This window comes from Polistes fuscatus, unplaced genomic scaffold (assembly GCF_010416935.1).
Source record: "Polistes fuscatus isolate 324 unplaced genomic scaffold, CU_Pfus_HIC Scaffold7, whole genome shotgun sequence".
In the NCBI taxonomy this organism is placed as follows: Eukaryota; Metazoa; Arthropoda; class Insecta; order Hymenoptera; family Vespidae; genus Polistes; species Polistes fuscatus.
In genome coordinates, this window is record NW_025113151.1 from 1,439,183 (window position 1) to 1,457,920 (window position 18,738).

The 18,738-nt window shown below is 29.1% G+C and overlaps 4 protein-coding genes and 1 long non-coding RNA gene across 11 annotated transcripts; 2 read left to right on the forward strand and 3 right to left on the reverse strand.

The window, feature by feature from the left end:
• Positions 1-1,341: 1,341 nt before the first annotated feature.
• LOC122524115 (tumor protein p53-inducible nuclear protein 2) lies at positions 1,342-8,435 on the reverse strand. 2 transcript variants are annotated; one of them, XM_043646198.1, is made up of 4 exons: positions 8,247-8,435; positions 3,134-3,333; positions 2,010-2,401; positions 1,342-1,583 (listed from the first exon to the last, which is right to left on the reverse strand). In XM_043646198.1, exons 2-4 carry the CDS (start codon positions 3,294-3,296, stop codon positions 1,428-1,430), a joined length of 711 nt encoding a protein of 236 aa, XP_043502133.1. In that variant the 5' UTR covers positions 3,297-3,333; positions 8,247-8,435; the 3' UTR covers positions 1,342-1,427. The 2 variants fall into 2 exon arrangements, with proteins under 2 accessions (XP_043502133.1, XP_043502134.1); XM_043646199.1 differs by lacking the exon at positions 8,247-8,435 and adding an exon at positions 3,885-4,189.
• Positions 8,436-9,690: 1,255 nt separating this feature from the next.
• Positions 9,691-11,597, forward strand: LOC122523932. Of its 2 annotated transcripts, none has more exons than XR_006305412.1 (3): positions 9,691-10,384; positions 10,928-11,334; positions 11,421-11,597. It is a non-coding gene; the product is annotated as an uncharacterized LOC122523932 (long non-coding RNA). The 2 variants fall into 2 exon arrangements; XR_006305413.1 differs by having other exon boundaries at positions 9,692-10,384; positions 11,433-11,597.
• On the reverse strand, positions 10,469-11,876 carry LOC122523931 (uncharacterized protein F13E9.13, mitochondrial). Its single transcript, XM_043645919.1, has 6 exons — positions 11,793-11,876; positions 11,619-11,701; positions 11,407-11,547; positions 11,128-11,327; positions 10,912-11,039; positions 10,469-10,708 (listed from the first exon to the last, which is right to left on the reverse strand). The coding sequence occupies exons 1-6, from the start codon at positions 11,866-11,868 to the stop codon at positions 10,500-10,502; spliced, it is 837 nt and encodes a 278-aa protein (XP_043501854.1). The 5' UTR covers positions 11,869-11,876; the 3' UTR covers positions 10,469-10,499.
• A 182-nt stretch (positions 11,877-12,058) lies between these two features.
• Positions 12,059-14,736, forward strand: LOC122523929 (uncharacterized aarF domain-containing protein kinase 5). Of its 4 annotated transcripts, XM_043645915.1 has the most exons (12): positions 12,059-12,145; positions 12,278-12,372; positions 12,438-12,452; positions 12,555-12,742; positions 12,825-12,950; positions 13,016-13,174; positions 13,252-13,383; positions 13,482-13,647; positions 13,742-13,912; positions 13,983-14,157; positions 14,236-14,403; positions 14,559-14,736. In XM_043645915.1, the coding sequence occupies exons 2-12, from the start codon at positions 12,291-12,293 to the stop codon at positions 14,671-14,673; spliced, it is 1,497 nt and encodes a 498-aa protein (XP_043501850.1). In that variant the 5' UTR covers positions 12,059-12,145; positions 12,278-12,290; the 3' UTR covers positions 14,674-14,736. The 4 variants fall into 4 exon arrangements, with proteins under 4 accessions (XP_043501850.1, XP_043501846.1, XP_043501851.1 ...); XM_043645911.1 differs by having other exon boundaries at positions 12,438-12,742; XM_043645916.1 differs by lacking the exons at positions 12,278-12,372; positions 12,438-12,452 and having other exon boundaries at positions 12,061-12,145.
• A 664-nt stretch (positions 14,737-15,400) lies between these two features.
• Positions 15,401-18,396, reverse strand: LOC122523930 (eukaryotic translation initiation factor 2 subunit 2). Of its 2 annotated transcripts, XM_043645917.1 has the most exons (7): positions 18,206-18,396; positions 17,398-17,655; positions 17,144-17,300; positions 17,039-17,071; positions 16,644-16,834; positions 16,267-16,551; positions 15,401-16,157 (listed from the first exon to the last, which is right to left on the reverse strand). In XM_043645917.1, exons 1-7 carry the CDS (start codon positions 18,221-18,223, stop codon positions 16,113-16,115), a joined length of 987 nt encoding a protein of 328 aa, XP_043501852.1. In that variant the 5' UTR covers positions 18,224-18,396; the 3' UTR covers positions 15,401-16,112. The 2 variants fall into 2 exon arrangements, with proteins under 2 accessions (XP_043501852.1, XP_043501853.1); XM_043645918.1 differs by lacking the exon at positions 17,039-17,071.
• Between the last annotated feature and the right edge of the window lie 342 nt (positions 18,397-18,738).

Consider the following 18,738-nt stretch of genomic DNA (forward strand, 5'->3'; position numbering starts at 1 on the left):
TTTAAATATCGAGGTTACGAACATCCGCTTTGTGCAACGATACTCATTATTATTATTATTTATTATTATTATTATTATTATTATAATTATTATTATTTTTACTAGTATTATTATTATTATTATTATTATTATAATTAATATTAATATTAATTGTATCGTTTTATATACGTTTTTAAATAGAACACCTCTGTTTGCGACTCTTGGAGGGTGTATTTGAGAGACGTGTAGGGGATGTGAGTTGCTTTATTAATACCCCCTTATGAAAAACATGATTTAAAACGATACGAGTTTAGTAGTAAAAAAATTTGTCGCAATACCACTCGTTTCGTACGCGGTAACTTTGTGTTTTTCTATTTATCTTCTTATTCATTTTATTTTTATTTAATTTCATCACATAAGAGGCGCTCCGACACTCGATAAAGAAATAGTTGCATTTTCAAAGCACAAATGTATTTTTTTTTTCTGTCTTTCAACGAAGTTACAAACCCCTGTCTGTTCGAGCACGCAATTTATAGGCTAACTGTAGACAGGAGTATTTTATCAGAGAGTATCAGGACTTGAAAACGCGTCAGTAAAGAACGTTTCTTCTTTTCCTTATCTTTTCTTCTTTTTATATCAGTAGAGTTTGACTACGCGCGTTTTTTTTTCGAATAATAGTAATTATTATTATTATTATTATTATTATTTTAAGGAGCTCTGTTATCCTTTTTTATCGCATGTATTTACAACAATCGCAAAGCAAAGAAATCATATTATTACATATATATATATATATTGTATATATATTGTATATATACGTGTATTCATTTGCACTAATTGAAAATTATCTATTATATGCATATACTCATAATAAAATAATAGATTTTCAAAAACAGGACTAAAGCATGAGACGACACTATCTAAACCCCAAGTCAATCATCAAATGAATACAAGCGACTGGAGAAATAATTCTTACAATTAATCATAATTCACACACCTACATAATCATCATCATCATCATAATCATCATCTGCATCATCTATTGCATTTTCAAAAACATATCTCATACGTCCATACATTTCCACGACGTGTCCGCACGACAAAAAATTCTGAACTATCCCATCTTGTTTCTGTCATTACATTTTTGTTTCCTTTCTTTTTTTTTATATTTATATATATATTTGCCTTGAATAATTAATTGATTAAATTAAATTAAACTTTACTTTTTTTGAACTTAAATTGCACAATTTAAATTATATGATATTTTGAAAAAAGTCAAATTACTTTTAATCCTTTTTTATCTTTGTTTTTTTTTTTCTTTTTTGGTTCTTTCTTTCTTTCTTGCGTTCTAGCTTTATTTTCTTTTTTTTGTTTTGTTGTGGATTTTTATTTACTTCTTCTTGATAAAGAACAAAATTTTAAGTACACCTTAGCCTGAGATCGAATGACTAGCATTTTCGGTTGTTATTTGCGCCACTATTTTGAAGACGTAAACGGTCTTGACGACGTGGCCGTTTCCCCTTTACACTGAACACTTCCCTTAATTTGTTACTCCTCTCCAATCGACCTCTCTTCAGTACTTGAGTCGATCTTTTCTCAAGAACCTATATATGGGAAATAGAGAAATCAAAGATTAGTCATCGTTAAGAAGAAAAGGAAAAGAAAAGAAAAGAAAAGAAAAGAAAAGAAAAGAAAAGAAAAGAAAAGAAAAAAAGAATGAAAGAACAAAAGAGTAGGTCAGCATAACGGTTGGCCTCATTTTCTATCAAGTTCTAACAATTTATAAGCAAAATTGTATTAACTTTTACATTAAAGTATTATTCCTCTTCCTTCCTTCCTCCATTTTATTGTAATAAAAATCATAAATTATCTCTCTAGTATATACTTCAAAATAATAATAATAAAATAAAATAAAAATATGTTTGTTTAGGTAAATACGTTATTTATGATCGAGTATTGGTAGAGAAAGAGAAAGAGAGAGAATAGTTCTTGTTAACATAAACAATCGTAGTATGATGGTAAATAAGCACCTTTTGAGCGGAACGAAGCTGAACGACTCGGACTTTGTCGCTATTAGTCCGGTTATTGGTAGGTCTACCGTCATGGATGGCCGGTCTGGATAATGTATCGTCATCCTCGCTCCTTCTTAAACTACGTTCTAAGGAAACGGTGGATAAATCTGAGGTACGAGCAGGTGGAGTAAGTTCCTCTTCTTCGAGGTCTCGTTCCTCCGTAGCATCTGGCGTTGGTGGTGGAGTATCAGGAGCGATAGGAGACGCTGTAGCTCGATAAACAGACATACTTGGGTGCTCGATCAGCAGGTCCTCGAGCGGTGAGGTTTCTACGTTTACGGGTCCTGCCCGTGTAAAACATGCGGGTGGTGTTACATACCACGATTCCTCCAGCGCCGTTGCGCCCTCAACTGTAAAAATTACATTACAATTAACATTTATTTTCATTCTTGTCGTTATAATTAATAGTTTTATTTGTTATTTGTTATTTGTGCACACTGCAACTCCAATTCTGTTGTATCCTTAAACTACGAAACGCGTATTGCGATTATAATTTATATTTTTATTGTTATACACTGTATTTGTGGAATGAATTTTATTGGCTTACATTTAAATGTATTATTTTACTTTTCAATTATATATCGTATTTCATTTCATCATTGATTTTGTTATTAAAATTCAATATTACATTGACTATTATCGTCGCCATTCAATTGTTAAATATTCCTATATAACTTTGATTTAAAATACTGGTTATTCGAACGGTTCGATTATAAACTCTGTTGATAAGTTTAGTATTAAGTATTGTCTAAATGATCCAATATTACTCATCTTTCGATTATTCCTTATCAATTTAGTCGAATAAATGTCGTTCAACTCTCTATAGTTTCGAATTGCGATCAATGGTATAATTCATTTCCAAGTGAGACAGTTTTAATCGCTATGATAAGATATTTCTATAAGTGATTTTCGTCTGGTGTTCATATTTGACCTTCTAATATTTAAGATATTCTAATATAATATAATATCTATATCTTAATTTTATATATACATATATATATATATTTTTGTATTTTTTGTCGATAGGAAATATAAACAACATTTAAAAGAAATGTAATTAATTAAAAAACAAGAGAGCTTACTAGTGCGGTCGATGAGGATCCAATCTTCGCCCTCGACCTCCACCTGGCTGAGTCTTGCTATTACAGGGATATGATCTAAACTTTCACTATTGGAAGCATTGCGCGAATTTTGTGTTGCGGAGATGTTACCTCCTAGTAAATAATTTGCCAAGCTACTTAGCATGCTGTCTATTGTTTTTCTTCCTTTTCCTTTTTAATATCTGCAAGAAAAAAAGAAATATTAAATTATAAACAATTATAAAATTGTCTTAAATACTTTCCTTATATATATATTTTAAAAAACTAAAATATAATATTTATAAATATTAAAACGTAGTTATTTAATTTATAAGAAAATAAATTGTAACCGTGCGCCAACAATCTAACGTTATATCTTTTTGCTCATAAAAATAAAGGAAATGAAAGTTCTACAAAAAAATATTATTAGTCATCGTTTGATTTTTGAAATCGACTAATGATCCTTCCGATAAATAGGTCGGCTTAGTTTATCGCATGAGTAAATAGACATGTATATTACACGAAACGCGTAATTACACCAGCACTAACAAGAAAGCCGAACACTACCATATACGTATTCATGGTCAAGCAATCGTATAGTTATTGTTAAGTTACGCCATGTATAAAAAGTGTAATCTACGAAGGAGGCCGACAGGTACATCGTAATTAAAAATTCGAAGAATGCATTCACGTAATTGATTAAACGCATACATGTAAATACAAATACTAATATAAATTGTTAACATGTACGTACACTTTTTTTGTCTTGTGAAATTTCACGAACGTTACACACAGATCACCTGTTTACAATAAAATTAAGAAACGCGAGCGTTTTGGCAGTCGATTGATGTAATATATTTTTTTTACATATCATAACGTACATAAATTAAAAATGATATATACCGAGTAATATTGCGTCGCAACAACGAAACTATCTATACGAGTAACCACGTCAGCTTCGTGTTTCGTACTAATGCGATCTTCGTTCTAGAGCTCGATAAGAAAGAAGCGTCGGATCACTATCGATGATGCAATTTGCGTTCCGCTTTTCATCTACCATTAAAAGACTACTAGGTGGGATTGAAAGATGGTAATAAAAATCAACAGTATACACACGAATACACAAAGCTCATCGTTATTCATAATTCGCAATATGTATTTTAAAAAGAATTTATACACTTAATATAAGCAAAACGAAATCAATTTCTATTATTTTAGTTGATTTAATACGAATTATCGGATTAATAAATTCAATTATTAATTCTCTTTTTGTATGAGCTTTGCTGTGCGAGCGAGTGACTTCGTTATCTCGTTCAAATGAAAAATTGGTATCCTCAAAATCGATACGTACAATATCGCAGAAAAGAATTTTATACGCGTAGGAAAAAAATAAAATTATATAAAATTAAATTATGTCATCTCTAATCGTGTATCCTAAAAATACGAACGGTAAAGCCTTAACTTAAGTTATTTTTGATACGACCTTCAAAATCACTCTTGCCAACTATTTTTTTTATTTTATAATACTCAGGATAAAATGCGTGAGCTTTATTTTTTATAATTTGCATTGATAAATTATATGAGAGGAATATTATTTTGAAATACGACGAATGAAAATAAATGAATGAATGAAACGAATCAAGAATTTGCTGGTCAGCGTTGAAATATCCATTTTTTATTGAAAATTATGTTGAAATAATGTACTTGATTTATTTTTCATAAAATATAGGAAGTTTTACATAATTCTATTCTCGAAAAATAAAATTCAAAGTGTAAGTTTGTTGGAATATTTTCAAAAAAAAAAGAACAAGCGTTGAAATACTTGTAAATTAAAAAATTTATGTTAAATAAATTTATTAAATGTATTTATATATAATAAAATAAACAAGAATAAAATATATTATCATGACAGAATAAAATTTCAAAATGTAAATTTGTAAGAGAACATTTTTAAAACCGAACAAGATTTGAAATATATATATATAAATTTATAATTACATTAAATTAATTAATAAAATTTAATTGATAAAGTATAGAAAATGATATCTCTTCCAAAGATAGAATAGAAAGCTTAAACCTATGAAGATTTTCGAAAAAGAACACAATCGTATTCTGGCCAGCGTTGAAATATTCGTTATAAAAATAGAAGCATTAGCTCACGTAGTGTTCGCGAATCGGCGATATTGCACAATGGATTGTATGCCGTGTTGGCAAGAATGATTTCAACTTCGTCAGAGAAAAATAAAAATACACATAAGAGGGTGTCAACGGCCTGCTTCTGTCTTCGTAATCGCTAAGGAACATGTTTTCCCCGAGGGTCGTGGTGTGGTCTCTGCCTATGCCTTTCACATATCTGCTACCTTGCCATTGCCCTTGCACTAATGACAATAATGACACCACGAGGTCCAACAGTCAACGATCTAAATCTCTAACTAAAACAACCTGACTTCACCGTTATTTCTATTGCATCCAATGAAATTGTGAAATAACTTTTCTCTTCCTATCTTTAACATTGCGAAATATCACGCTGTTACTTTTTTATTTTTATTATAGATCAATCTGATACGAATCTTTTCGAGATAATACACTTCTTTTTTTTTTTCTTTTCAATCTGAAATATAAATAAATAATTATGACTTTTTTTCTTGTTACATTTTAATTTCGAAAATAAAATTTTTTGTTTGAGATAAAATGATTATAGCTTTATTATTGATTAATATAATACCATTATGATTTGTTTTCTTCAATATATACAAATTTCTTATCAATCTGAAATATAAATAAATAAATATAAGAGATATTTTTTTTTAGGTTAACATTTTGAACATAATAATTTTTCATTCAAATTAATAGTTTCATTACTGATAAACGTAGTATCTATAGCATTGTTACTGATTAATGTAGTATCTACAGTGTTGTTATTGATTAACGTAGTATTAATCTCTTCAAAGTGTAACACATATTTCTTTTTATTACAAATCTGAAATACAAATAAATAATTATAACATCTTTTTAATAAATCACATAGAATTATTTAAAATAAAATTTTTTTATAATTTGATAACCCCCATAAACAGAAAAATATCTCTGATACAATTCTACGAATAATTACGAACAACCTCCCGTAAATTATACGTATTATCACTATGATAAAACTCCGTAATCTAATGTATAACATTTTATACAAAATAAGAAAAAAAAAGAAAAGCAAAATATAACAAACAACGTATTTATCTATCATCATTTCCTCAGCAACGGCGGCGACCATTATTAAAACATTTCATTACAATTTAATCGCTTCATGATTGTAACCAAATCCAATTAACAACCAATTAAAGATTTCAATAGTACAAACTATTAAGGTTAAAGTCTAGTAATTTCCTTTTCTTACCAAACCATTCAACCAAACAATCCATAATTTATAGATTTGACTTTAGAAAAAAAAAAAAGAATTAAAATTAGAACTCTCTAATGACATGTATAGATTAACCGTTAAAGGACCGATAGGAGAAACATAATCCCCCTCTCCCCTCCGTTCTTCCTCCACATCATCCTCCTCTTCTTCCTTCTCCTCCCTCCTCCTCTTCACCAATGACACCCTCTTACCTGTTCCTGTACTTGGTTGCTACGCGCTGTAGCCGACGAAATATACGACAAACAAAGACTCCTTCAAATGGTCGCCCCTCTCGACACACACACACACACACACACACACATACACAGAGATTCTAGCCCTTCTTAGAATTCTTTCTCTCTTTTCCTTCCTTCCTTTCTTTCTTTCTTTCTCTACTTTCTAATAATTATTTTCTAACGCTTATATTTTATAATAAATCAAAAACTAAACTATACGTCTTTTTACGCATTCAACATTAAAAATATTTGAATAACACTACGAAACATCTAGCAACAATTTTATAAAACAATAATAATAATAATAATACTAATGAACTGAATATATCATCGATAATTGGTTAGATATTAGCGATAATGAAAATAAAATCGAAACACGGGTGTATGATAATCGATGCAACTTCATATCGATCCGGGAAATTTAAACAAATGACCTTGAGTAAAGCCGCGAAATTTAAATTGAAAAAAATGAAAAATGTGATTGAATTTGTGTTTCTTTGAAATAGGTCGTCAATTAAACTAATGTCTTTTATTCGATTTTCTTTTTTTAGATCGGTTAATCACGAATTATCAGGTATGATCTATACCTCGAAAGAATGGATGAATCGTTTTATAAAACGACCTTGATCTCGAATTTATTTCTTATAAACGTACTTTGTATACCGTTGAGTAGTTTTCCTCGACGCAATAGAATTTCTCTCGGAAAGATGGTAAAACTATGATACGATGATCCCAACTCGATTATGTGTACAAGTGAACACGTATGTATACTATGTGTATATAAATGGAGCACTAATACTACAAACGTCTCTCTCTATTTCCTTTCTTCACTCTTTACTTTGAATGTGTGTACGAATGTATGTGTGTATGTACGCACGAGCGCGCGCGCGCGCGCAAGTATTTATGTATTGAGTACGTGTAGTATGTTGTGATAGATCGTTGAAAACTCGAATCTCAGTAATGTTCAGTTCATCTCACACAAATACTTGAATTTTCCATGTTCATCCCTTTCTATTTGCTGCTGTCTATATGCTGTCTATTTTGCTATGTGTGTGTGTGTTCTTTCTATCTTACCCCTCCCTTCCTCCTCCTCCTCTTTTTCTTCCTCCTCCTCCTCCTCCTCCTCCTCCTCTTCGTTCCTATGTCTATTAAATATATAAACGATATACGAGACAAAGATGAGTTTCGTTCATCATCACGTTTGACAGCTCATTTCTTCCGCAATAATTGACTGAAGTATCTCCCATGTATATACGTGTGTATTATAACACATATAAATAATGATCTTACGTAAGATTATTTATGAAAAAAAAAAAAGAGTGAATGAGAATGAGAGTGAGAGTATGAGATAGTATTTAAACGTAAGTGACACACGTAAGGAATAAACAAGACACGAAGAAATGTAAAAAGAAGAAGAAGATGGAGAGAATGAATAAGAATACGAAAAGCAATAGAAAGAGAGAAGTAAACGGAGTAGGTAACTCGCCTGAACAATGTTGCGTTTGAGGAACCGTGGTAGCAACTGCCCGCAGTAACAGTCGTCAGCTGATTTCGACTGGCTGGCTGGATTGCTGGCTGGGTAAACGATAAGCTGATTGGTCGAGCGTCGAATAGAAGGGAGGATGGATGGTAGACGAGAAGGGAGAGATAGTAGAAGGAGCGGCATGGTGGGGGAGGATCATTTCAAAGCAGTCACAGGGACGTATCACGTTGGGGCGACTATAGGTCATCATCCCAGATGTCAATACTCCTCCACTTTTTCACATTTACATTTTCATTTCTTATTTCTCTTATACATATATATATATATATATATATACATATATATATTTATATATGTGAATACGTGTATATGCTATATTTTATCGTTAAATATGTATAAAAAGATATGCAATTTTAACGTCATTTTATTGTTTTAATAGAATGTATGTATATAATGTTTGTCTATATGTTTATTATTATTTAGTCTTATTATTATTAGTATTATTAATAAAATAGTGTTAGGAAGATATATGTCTGTAGACGGGGGGTTAGTTCTGATCGATCGTACGCCATCAAAGAATTCCATTCATCTGTCTATTAGCTAGGAGTCTATGAATCATGGTGATTTTCTTTTATATATACTTAAAAGGTTATAAAAATATTCTTTTGTTTTCTCGTTAATTTTTTAATGGTATCTAAAGAAAAAACAAAAGAAATATGTGTTGTTCGTTAAACGGTTGCAATCTTTTAACGATGATGACCTTTGTCACGCGTATATATTCATACATATACACACAAGTTGTGTTATACCATTCGCTCAATTTAGAACGTCAAAAGGTCGTCATAATATCGGTAAAAAGCAAGTATACACTTGCACAAGAAGTATCGTAAGAATTATATGAAACTCCTTTGTCCTATCTTCGTAACAGTAAAGACTTATTTACAATCTCATAAAAATAGAACGAACACGAGCGTTTTTGTGCAACGTTAATTGCGAAAATCATTTCGAATTTGGCATCGAGACTCGGAATATTTCCATTGCGTTTCTTCTCAATAAATGTCACGCGATTATTTTCATTCTAATTCATTTTTGTAAAAAACTATTATATGATCGGGGTGAGTGGGGGATCTTCGATTTGCTTGTTACGGGACTGAGTACAAACGAGTAGGTGGAGGGGGAACGCTCAGCTGGGCGAACAGCTGCTGGACGCTTCTTAACGACAGGAACCAATGCAGCTCCCTGAAGAAGAATTATTTATCTTTTCAATTTCATACAACACTGTCATTAAATGCAAATTTCAAATTAATGACGTAACACGTGTAACACCTTATCGGAATTATGAGAACTCCTAATTTCAAAGATTAACTTATTAATCGATTATTTATTAACAATTAATTCAACATAAACAATGATTTATTCCTCCATTTAGATTTCAGTTGATAGATATAATGTGTAAGTTGATGATGCCACTGCATATGATACCTATCGTAAGACAGTGGTTCTCAAACCTTTATCGATTTGTATCGATCGATAATAATAAATTAAATAAACAAAATTTAATATTATTATTATCCCTAATTTATTATAATCAATATCAATCATTTCTCGTCGAATATCACTTAACTTCTTATCAATATCCAGTCAAAAAGACGACGTTTTCATTAAATCAATGCAGTTACGTTCCTAACCTTATTGCTATTAATCATTACAATCTATATATGTATATACTCATATATTAAATGATATATAAAATAATTATTTAAAAAAAAACAAACGATATGACACGTGTTTACAAGTGTTTACAGAATCTGTTGATAGAACGCCACTGATTAAACACGAAAGAACGATAGTTCACGAGACTGCGCTGTTTGTCACGTCGATAGTTATTTCAGAGGTAGGAGGGTGGAAAAGAGGGAAAAAGGAAGGAGGGAAGGGTTTATTACCTCGCTATCAACGACAAACTTTTGTCTACTTTGTCTGTAAACATATCGTCTCGAATTTAACGATTATTTTATATTTATTCGTGTGCAATAATCTACTCTTCAAAAAATAATATTCTATAAGTGCATTAGAAAATGTAAATGAATATAGAAATGATTTTTTTTATCTCTTCCTACCATTTGAAAATTGGGAAAAAACGTGTAATGTATTTAAAATGTTAATTTTGTTTCTAGAATTTAAAAAAGATAAGAAAACGTTTTACATTCTTGTTATGTTAATATTATTTGTATAAAAATTGTAGAGTAGGAGTTTTAGTTAATATAAATGAAGACGATTCTGTTGTATTTTTTCTAATTTTGTCATAAAGTCATGGACTTTGTTTTTAGAAACCGCATTCTCCCAGTTTCCATTTACTTTAAAACTAGTTCCAACAATTACTGCGTCTGAAGATTTATAGTGATCTATGTTTTCGATAGATACTCCTGATCCAATAAGAACCGGTCCTTTAGCAACCTTTTTAACTTCTGTGTAGCATTAATTTTTTGTTTGTTCGTTTGTATATATTTAATATAATCCCACATTAATCCTTTGCACTTGAGAGCTCTGAATAGGAGTCGTTTTTATACTTTGCAAAGTCGTTTTTATATCATACAAAATAACTGATATTACGAGTAAAAAGAAAACCTTCGAGTGCAAAGGGTTAATTTAAAAAATAGAAAATAATTACCATTCAATTCTTGTAGATCTACTGGATCCCCCGTTGCTGAGCCTGTTAATATAACACCATCAGCTAAAAAGAATTCTGCAGCTTTGACTGTTTCTGCTATATTGATATCTGATGTTATCGCATGTGAACTGCATGGTTGAACAAAAAATATACAATACACAAATATAATAAAATAACAAAACAATTAAATTAAACAATTTATACTTCAATCTGTACCTATGTTTCTTTTTGATATCCGCAAAGATGAGTATATTCTCTGCGTCAATATGTTTTCTATAACGAAGAAGATTTCCTGAACAACCATCTATAAAACCTTCATCTGCAATATGCGAAAAGATATAACCTTCGCTTCTAATGAAATTGAAATCGGCTGCTTTGGCAACAGCTAATGCTTCTTTATTACAACCTGCTAAAATCTGAACGGTCAATAAAACAATAAACATTATAATATATATATATAAGTAATTCTATACAATAAATTATTCTAATTCTTACTTGTATACCACAAGCTATGCTTTCAGGTATCACTTTCCTAATTTCAACGCAAACTTTTGTCATCATCGCTGTTGTTTCTGATGATATATCTTTAGATTTAACATATGGTACGTCGTGCATATTTTCTACAATAATACCATCCTAAATGTAACACAATAGTAATAAATAATCAAGCATAAAAAAGGACATAACTTTGTTGTTTTATTATTTACCACTTGACAGTCTTTATAAATCATCGCCTCTCTCAATGTATTTTTTATTATTTCTTTCATACTTCCATTGTATTTAGGAGTACCTACAAAATAAATTTTAATTATATATTTGTCATTCCAATTTCTCCATTTTATAGAAAATATTAAATAATAAAAAAGAAATCATATACACACCAGGTAATGCACCAACATGTATCATTCCTATAACAGAACATGCACTTTTCGGAAATAATTTACGAAATCTTAACATATTTTTATCTAACAATAAATTTACAATCTTCAATTTACGAGTTAAATATTTGAAATATAAAATATGTACACAGTAAGAATCAATTGTATAAAAATAATATATATAGTTATAATCTTATCGATACATCCTATACACGTGATCTCAGTGCTCAATAGTATATATGCGCATATATATATTATATTTATTACATATATACAACAAGAAATACATTATTAGCATATAGTTTCTTTAACTACGTCACTTGTTGTTTTTTAAATGAATTCATAGAAATAAAGAGGTATAATAAATAATAAATGCTTAACATATTAAATCACGTAACCTTACTTTAGTCTACAATGACACTTGTCATATTTTTATAAAAAGATTTGAATTAAATTTTGTACACACATATTGATTCTTTTATTTATAGATTTTTATAAAAGATGTTACGTCACAGATTATTAAATATTACTAAACAAGCAAGCCATGCATCAAAGAGAAAAGTTATTAAATATACTAGCACAGGCATGTATGAAATAAATAAGCAATTGTTTATGAAACTGATAATAATATTACTGTTATTTGTTTAGGATTATTACTACTAGGTACTAGCTATATGTTAACTAATCCAAACAAAGAAAAATCATTTCAATTTAAAACTGCAAGTATAGCTAGATTTGGACGATCACTTATGATAGGATTAACAGTATCCGCAGATTACTGGATAGCACCATTAATGGGTCACACAGAATCTGAAATTCATCAGCGAGCAGCAGATCGTATTGTACAAGGGTGTTTAAGAAACGGAGGAATATATATTAAACTTGGACAAGGCTTAGGGGCTGTTAATCATATCCTGCCTAAAGAGTATGTTAATTCTTTAGAAATTTTACAGGTATCTGTAATACGTAGTAAATTTTATCCAATGATCGTTGTAAGATCGACTCTAAATATTTGTTATCGTTTCTATTACTAAGGATAAATGTTTGATACGTGGTGAAAATGAATTACGAGAAATATTTATGCAAGAATTTGGAAAAGAACCTATGAAGGTATTTAAGAAGATCGACGAACAACCTATCGCAGCTGCTAGTTTAGCACAGGTATATAAATGAAGACAATTATTTTTAAACGAATGCATATGTTCAATATGATAACAAATATTTAGGTTTACAAAGCAGAAACTATGGACGGTAAACTTGTAGCTGTTAAAGTACAATACATTGATCTCAGAGACAGATTTTATTCCGACATGAGAACATTAAATTATTTACTTAAAATTATTACAATTATGCATTCGAAATTCAATTTACATTGGGTAATAGATGTAAGTAAATATGATGTACACAAATAATCTCTGTTTTTTAATATTATTTTTATCAATCATTTTAAAATTTATTTTAGGAACTTTTTGAAACGTTAGCACAAGAATTAGATTTCGAAATGGAAGGGAAAAATTCTGAGAGATGTGCCAAAGATCTTAAAAAACATGATTATGTACATATACCTAAAGTTTATTGGGATCTCAGTACGAAGGTTTAGAATTTTATTATTAAAATGAGACTTTTTTTTTTTTTTAATATTTTCATATCCTCAATTTAAATTGTTTTGTCTCTGTGTTATTTTTATTCTAGAGAATTCTTACAACTGAATGGATCGATGGTATTAAAATAAACAATGTTAAAGAATTAAAGAGCAAAGGACTAAACTTACGCGACATAGATACTAAATTAATTACTTTAATGGCAGAACAAATTTTTCATACAGGATTCGTTCACGGTGATCCTCATCCTGGCAATAGTAATTTTTGAAAATTTTTTATCCCTTTTAAAAATATCAATAGATTTGAATATATAAAATAGATTCTTGTAACAAAATAATTTGTCATCTATAGTTTTTGTTAGGAAGGGACATGATGATAAAGCACAAATAGTTCTGTTGGATCATGGATTATACGAGTATTTACCAGAAAAAACAAGAATTACTTTATGCAATTTTTGGGAATCTATGATATTAAAAAATAATCATGCTTTGAATGTCTATGGTAAAGAATTGAATGTCGAGGGTACGTATAATGTTATTAAAATCTTTTTGGATGTTCCAGTGCATTATAAATAAATACAATATTTTTGTAGATCCCATTCTTTTAGCTGAAATGTTAACTCAGGCGCCGTATTCGTTATCTCCATTTTTAATAGCTGAGAAAGGAAAGAAAGCGGAAGAACATATGATTAAACAAGCCCAAGAACATTTTGATAAGATTGCAGCAACGTTAAGAACGATGCCTAAAACTATGATGTTAATTATTAGGTAATTACTGTACATTGTTTCGTTAAAACGAAGAATCGAAACGCGGATTAAAATAATTGTATATTTCTGTTATTTCAGAAATTTAAATACTATTCGTGCTATTGTACAAGATCATGGGAATATAATAGATCGTTATAGAATAATGGCAAAAATTGCTGTACGTGGAAGATACAAAGTTACAAATTTATCGATTAAAAAATACATCAAAGGAACGATATACAAAGTAAAATTTGAGACATATTTATGGTAAGTTAGTTTTCTAAGATTAACCCCTCGTGCTATGACTTAACATATAGTGTTTGGGTCGTAAAGAATATCACGAGTCTCACATGTTGTTATAGCATACAAGGGGTTAATAATTATTATTAGTATTATTTAGATTTATTAATCATTTTTTACAGGCTATACAGTTTCATTCAATGGTTACTTAAAACTTATTTAAATGTTTTGTGGTTAATGGGATACGACACTAAACAAGTTGTCCAACTTGTAGCAACACAATCTTTCGTTATTTAATTAATTAATCGAATAAAAGCTTAATCTTTGATTTTTATAGAAAAAAAATACATGATAAAATTAATTACGATAAGTATACATTCTGTAAATATTATTTTATGTAAAATAATATATCATTATATTGTATATTACGAACGGTTCGTTCGGATTAAACCATCGAATTAAAAAAAATTAAGATTCAATTAATATAATCCAATACTACGATGAAATTCTTTTATATATGAAATGTGAAGAAAAAAAAATAAAAAAATATAGATATAATATTTTTGTAATATAAGCTAGTTTTAATAATTACTTGTTATACACTTGCATTTATTGTTACTAAAAAATAATAATGCACCTCTCCATTTATATATAACTTATTAAGTAAAACTTATAATGGTGTAAACGTGAGCAAATTTTTACTAATCATAACAATATTATTTTCTTACTTGTATTTATAATTTCTTTTTGTTTTTGTATTTTATTACAAATTATAACGAAGCTTCTTTTTTCTATATTATTTTCTTTCATTATTGTAAATAATTAATTTGTGACCATAAAGAATGTAACAAAATCCTTCCAAATAAATTTTATTACCTAGTAAATACATTATTTTGAATAAATTATTATCTAGAAAATGACTTCTTCTTCATCGGTAAGATTTGAAAGAAGCTTGACATATTCATTATGCATTACTCGTACGTATGATCAACTATCGTTTAAAAAAAATGAAACAAGAATAAAATTCTTCCTTATTTTCATTCTCTTGTATTTTGTATACATATGAAACACTGGTGGCATTCAATCTAATATCATTAATTTTGTCTTTCGTGAAATAATATGAAAAATTGTTAGATTTTTTCTTTTCTTTTTTCCTTTTTTTAAACTGCATTATTAACAATCAGTACTATATATACTATTTTATGCCCAAATAGAGTTTGTTGTTCTTTAAAAGATATTGTATTTAAGATGGTGATAGTGAGACGGATAAATAATGCGCTAACTAAGCTACGCATTTTGGTAAAGTGATTTTGAATATATGTTTTTCTTTTTTTTTTTGATAATTCAACATAAACTTTAAAAAAATTTTTTTTAACAGCACAACGCGTATTACTCATCTGCATAATCCAACAGGAAAATTAAATGTGTCAGAATAAAATAGATAATTTTCCAGGTATTACCACTTATATACATTCAGTTATTTTTTGTTTTTTTTTTTCTTTTTAATATGATAATATAAAGTCGAATTAATAAAGATGAATATTTAGAGATGTTGTTGGTGCATGTTAAGTAATACTTTCAGTTTAGCTTTATGTACTGATATAATAATAATAATAATAATAATAATAATAATAATAATAAATTAAAGGAGTATGATCTTTTGATATATAAGCAAGCTGAAATAGATTTTTAAAAAAGAATTTATGATATTTCCGTGGAAAATAAAGATTAATTGTTTAGGCAGTTTTTGCTCGAATAGCAGCACGTTTCCCTGTGACAGCCTAGAATAGTATAAAATACGACATATTATAGTTAAGAGTATAACGTGACAATATACCTATTTTTTTGAAATCTCATGTCAAACATATGCAAATAAAAAATGTATCTTACTTGAAATCCAGATTTTATACTGGCTACGGAGCACCTAGATCCACAAGTTTCACATTGTAAGAAAAATAGTCTAGTATCTTTCTGAAGGATGGTGTCAGGTGAGCGACACGTGTGACAGGTAACATATTCCTTAATATATCTCCTAAGGACATTCTCTATTTGTTTTTGCTGGAAACGTCCTTTGATAATAAGTTGGCTGTTACCATCTACAGAGCCGCTAGTACCCAATTCAGCCAGTAAGAAATCAAGCAAATGTTTAGCTTGTCTATGCAATGTTTTACAAATCTATCCGAAACAAAGTTTTTTAAAAGTATTAAAAAAAGTACTGATAATTAAAATATTACATGCTAAATAATACATATATAACTGCATTTTACCTCTGTAAAATTAGCAAAGGATGTTTTTTTTGTACCTATGCGTACAACCTGCGGAGGACGCATAACAAACTTCTGCTTCTTACCGGCCACCATATCAGGATTCTTTTCTCGCATAATATTAAACACTCGTACAAGTAATTCATCATACGTATAATCTCTATCCGATCCGATCCACAAACTTGGCACCTCCACTAAAGAGTAAACATTAGGTCTTAGAAATTAATTTCACAAATAGAAAAAATTTGATTAATACATTAAGCGTCAAGTCTAAAACAGGTCTGTAGAAACCTGCATGACATTTAATATGATAAAAAATTAGGATTGATAAATGCTAAATATTTGTATTGGATTACATGACTCTTATATAGATAGGATCCCATTTTTGGTATTCTTACCGTACTCTGCACTTTGCTCAGATTCAGTGCAGCATGTTAACAAATAATAAATATGATAAACCAACTGAAACTTTAACAGATCGTTCTATGCCAGATTATATTTACCATTTTCCTTATCTTCAATATCCTTGCGTTCTTCTTCCGCCACTAATTCGTCTAAATCCTTCTTCCTCTTCTTCTTCTTTTTTGTTTTAGAAAAGTCCATGTCTAAATCTAAATCATCGTCCACGGCTGTTTCTTCAACCGGTGGCTCCATAACATCCTTTAAATATAAAATCATTTATTAAACATTATAACGTTCAAATAAAATTAACATTTGGTATGCGTAGGTAGGGTTTTATTTTTTAAATGACATTTACTTCTTTTTTAGTGTCTGGCAAAGCAGCATCCAAGTCGTTCAAATTAAACGCCTTTTTCTTTTTTTTCTTTTTTTTTCCAAAATTTTCTAAATCCAACGTTTCGTCATCCTCAGCCATTAGAGGCTCAGGCTCTTGGTTTTCCTTATTGCCTGTAATTTCATTTGCATCACCCGTACTACCAGCTTCATTAAATTCTCCATCGATGTCAAACATGCCCTTCTTCTTCTTCTTCTTCTTCTTCAAGCTGGGATCAAAGATCTATGACAGAAACATCATTGTTAATCTTAAATTATTTTACTCCACCATTTATTACAATAATAGTGAAACTAAATCAATATGTTACTAATGAGAAAAATTTGATTGTGTAATTTGATTTTGAAATTAGGATAATTTTAACATCTGGACATTTAATAAAATTACAATAAATTAAATGCTTTATTAATTAATAAGAAATTTTCAAATTAAATCATGTTATTTAAATGTAAAGATATTAGTGAAATTAAATGTGGATTTTATTTATCACACATCATCAAATTCTAAACTCGTGGCATAACATTTTCTTATGATGGCGAAATGTCCACATGCTTTTGAGGTTGGGTTTCTCTGAATTAGCACGAGTTTTAATTTTAATGACGTTAACCTCAATAAAATTGTTTGAAATGTTTTAAAGTATCGCTATTATTCGAATAATAATATCTAATATTAATAAAAATGTCTATAAAATGTATTAATACAATTTATGATTTCATTCTTCTTCATTCATGATGAAATATGTTATTTAAAGATAGTTTGATGATATATGACTTACCGAATCTTCTTCTGTCATTTTACACGTCGAATTAAACTGCTGAAAAGAAAACTAAAATATTTGATAGTTTATAATAACTTTAACTAGATTATTTTATGAATATCTCACAACACTTTGATCGAAACTCATCCACCCAACGTATTCAAGACTTCTTCCAGAATGTTGCATCAGAAATTCGACTTTTGAACCTGTGGGCGTATTTTTATTGTTGCGACCATTTTACACTCGCATAATGGCGAGATTCTAATAACATTTATTTTTCTATTATCTAAATGTATTTTTCTAATCAATTAAATATATTTTACATTTCGATAAAAAAAACCAAAATTTTAAAATAATTTTGATTAATTAATAAAATTTCAATTATGACGTTTCGTAACAATGAATGCTATGATCGATTTATTTGTCAGATTTATACTTACATTGTTCGATTATTGATCTTATAATTACTTATATACCATTTATTTATAATTTATTACAATTTATTAATGAATTATCTATGACATAAAATTAGACCAATCAACGAGAAGTAT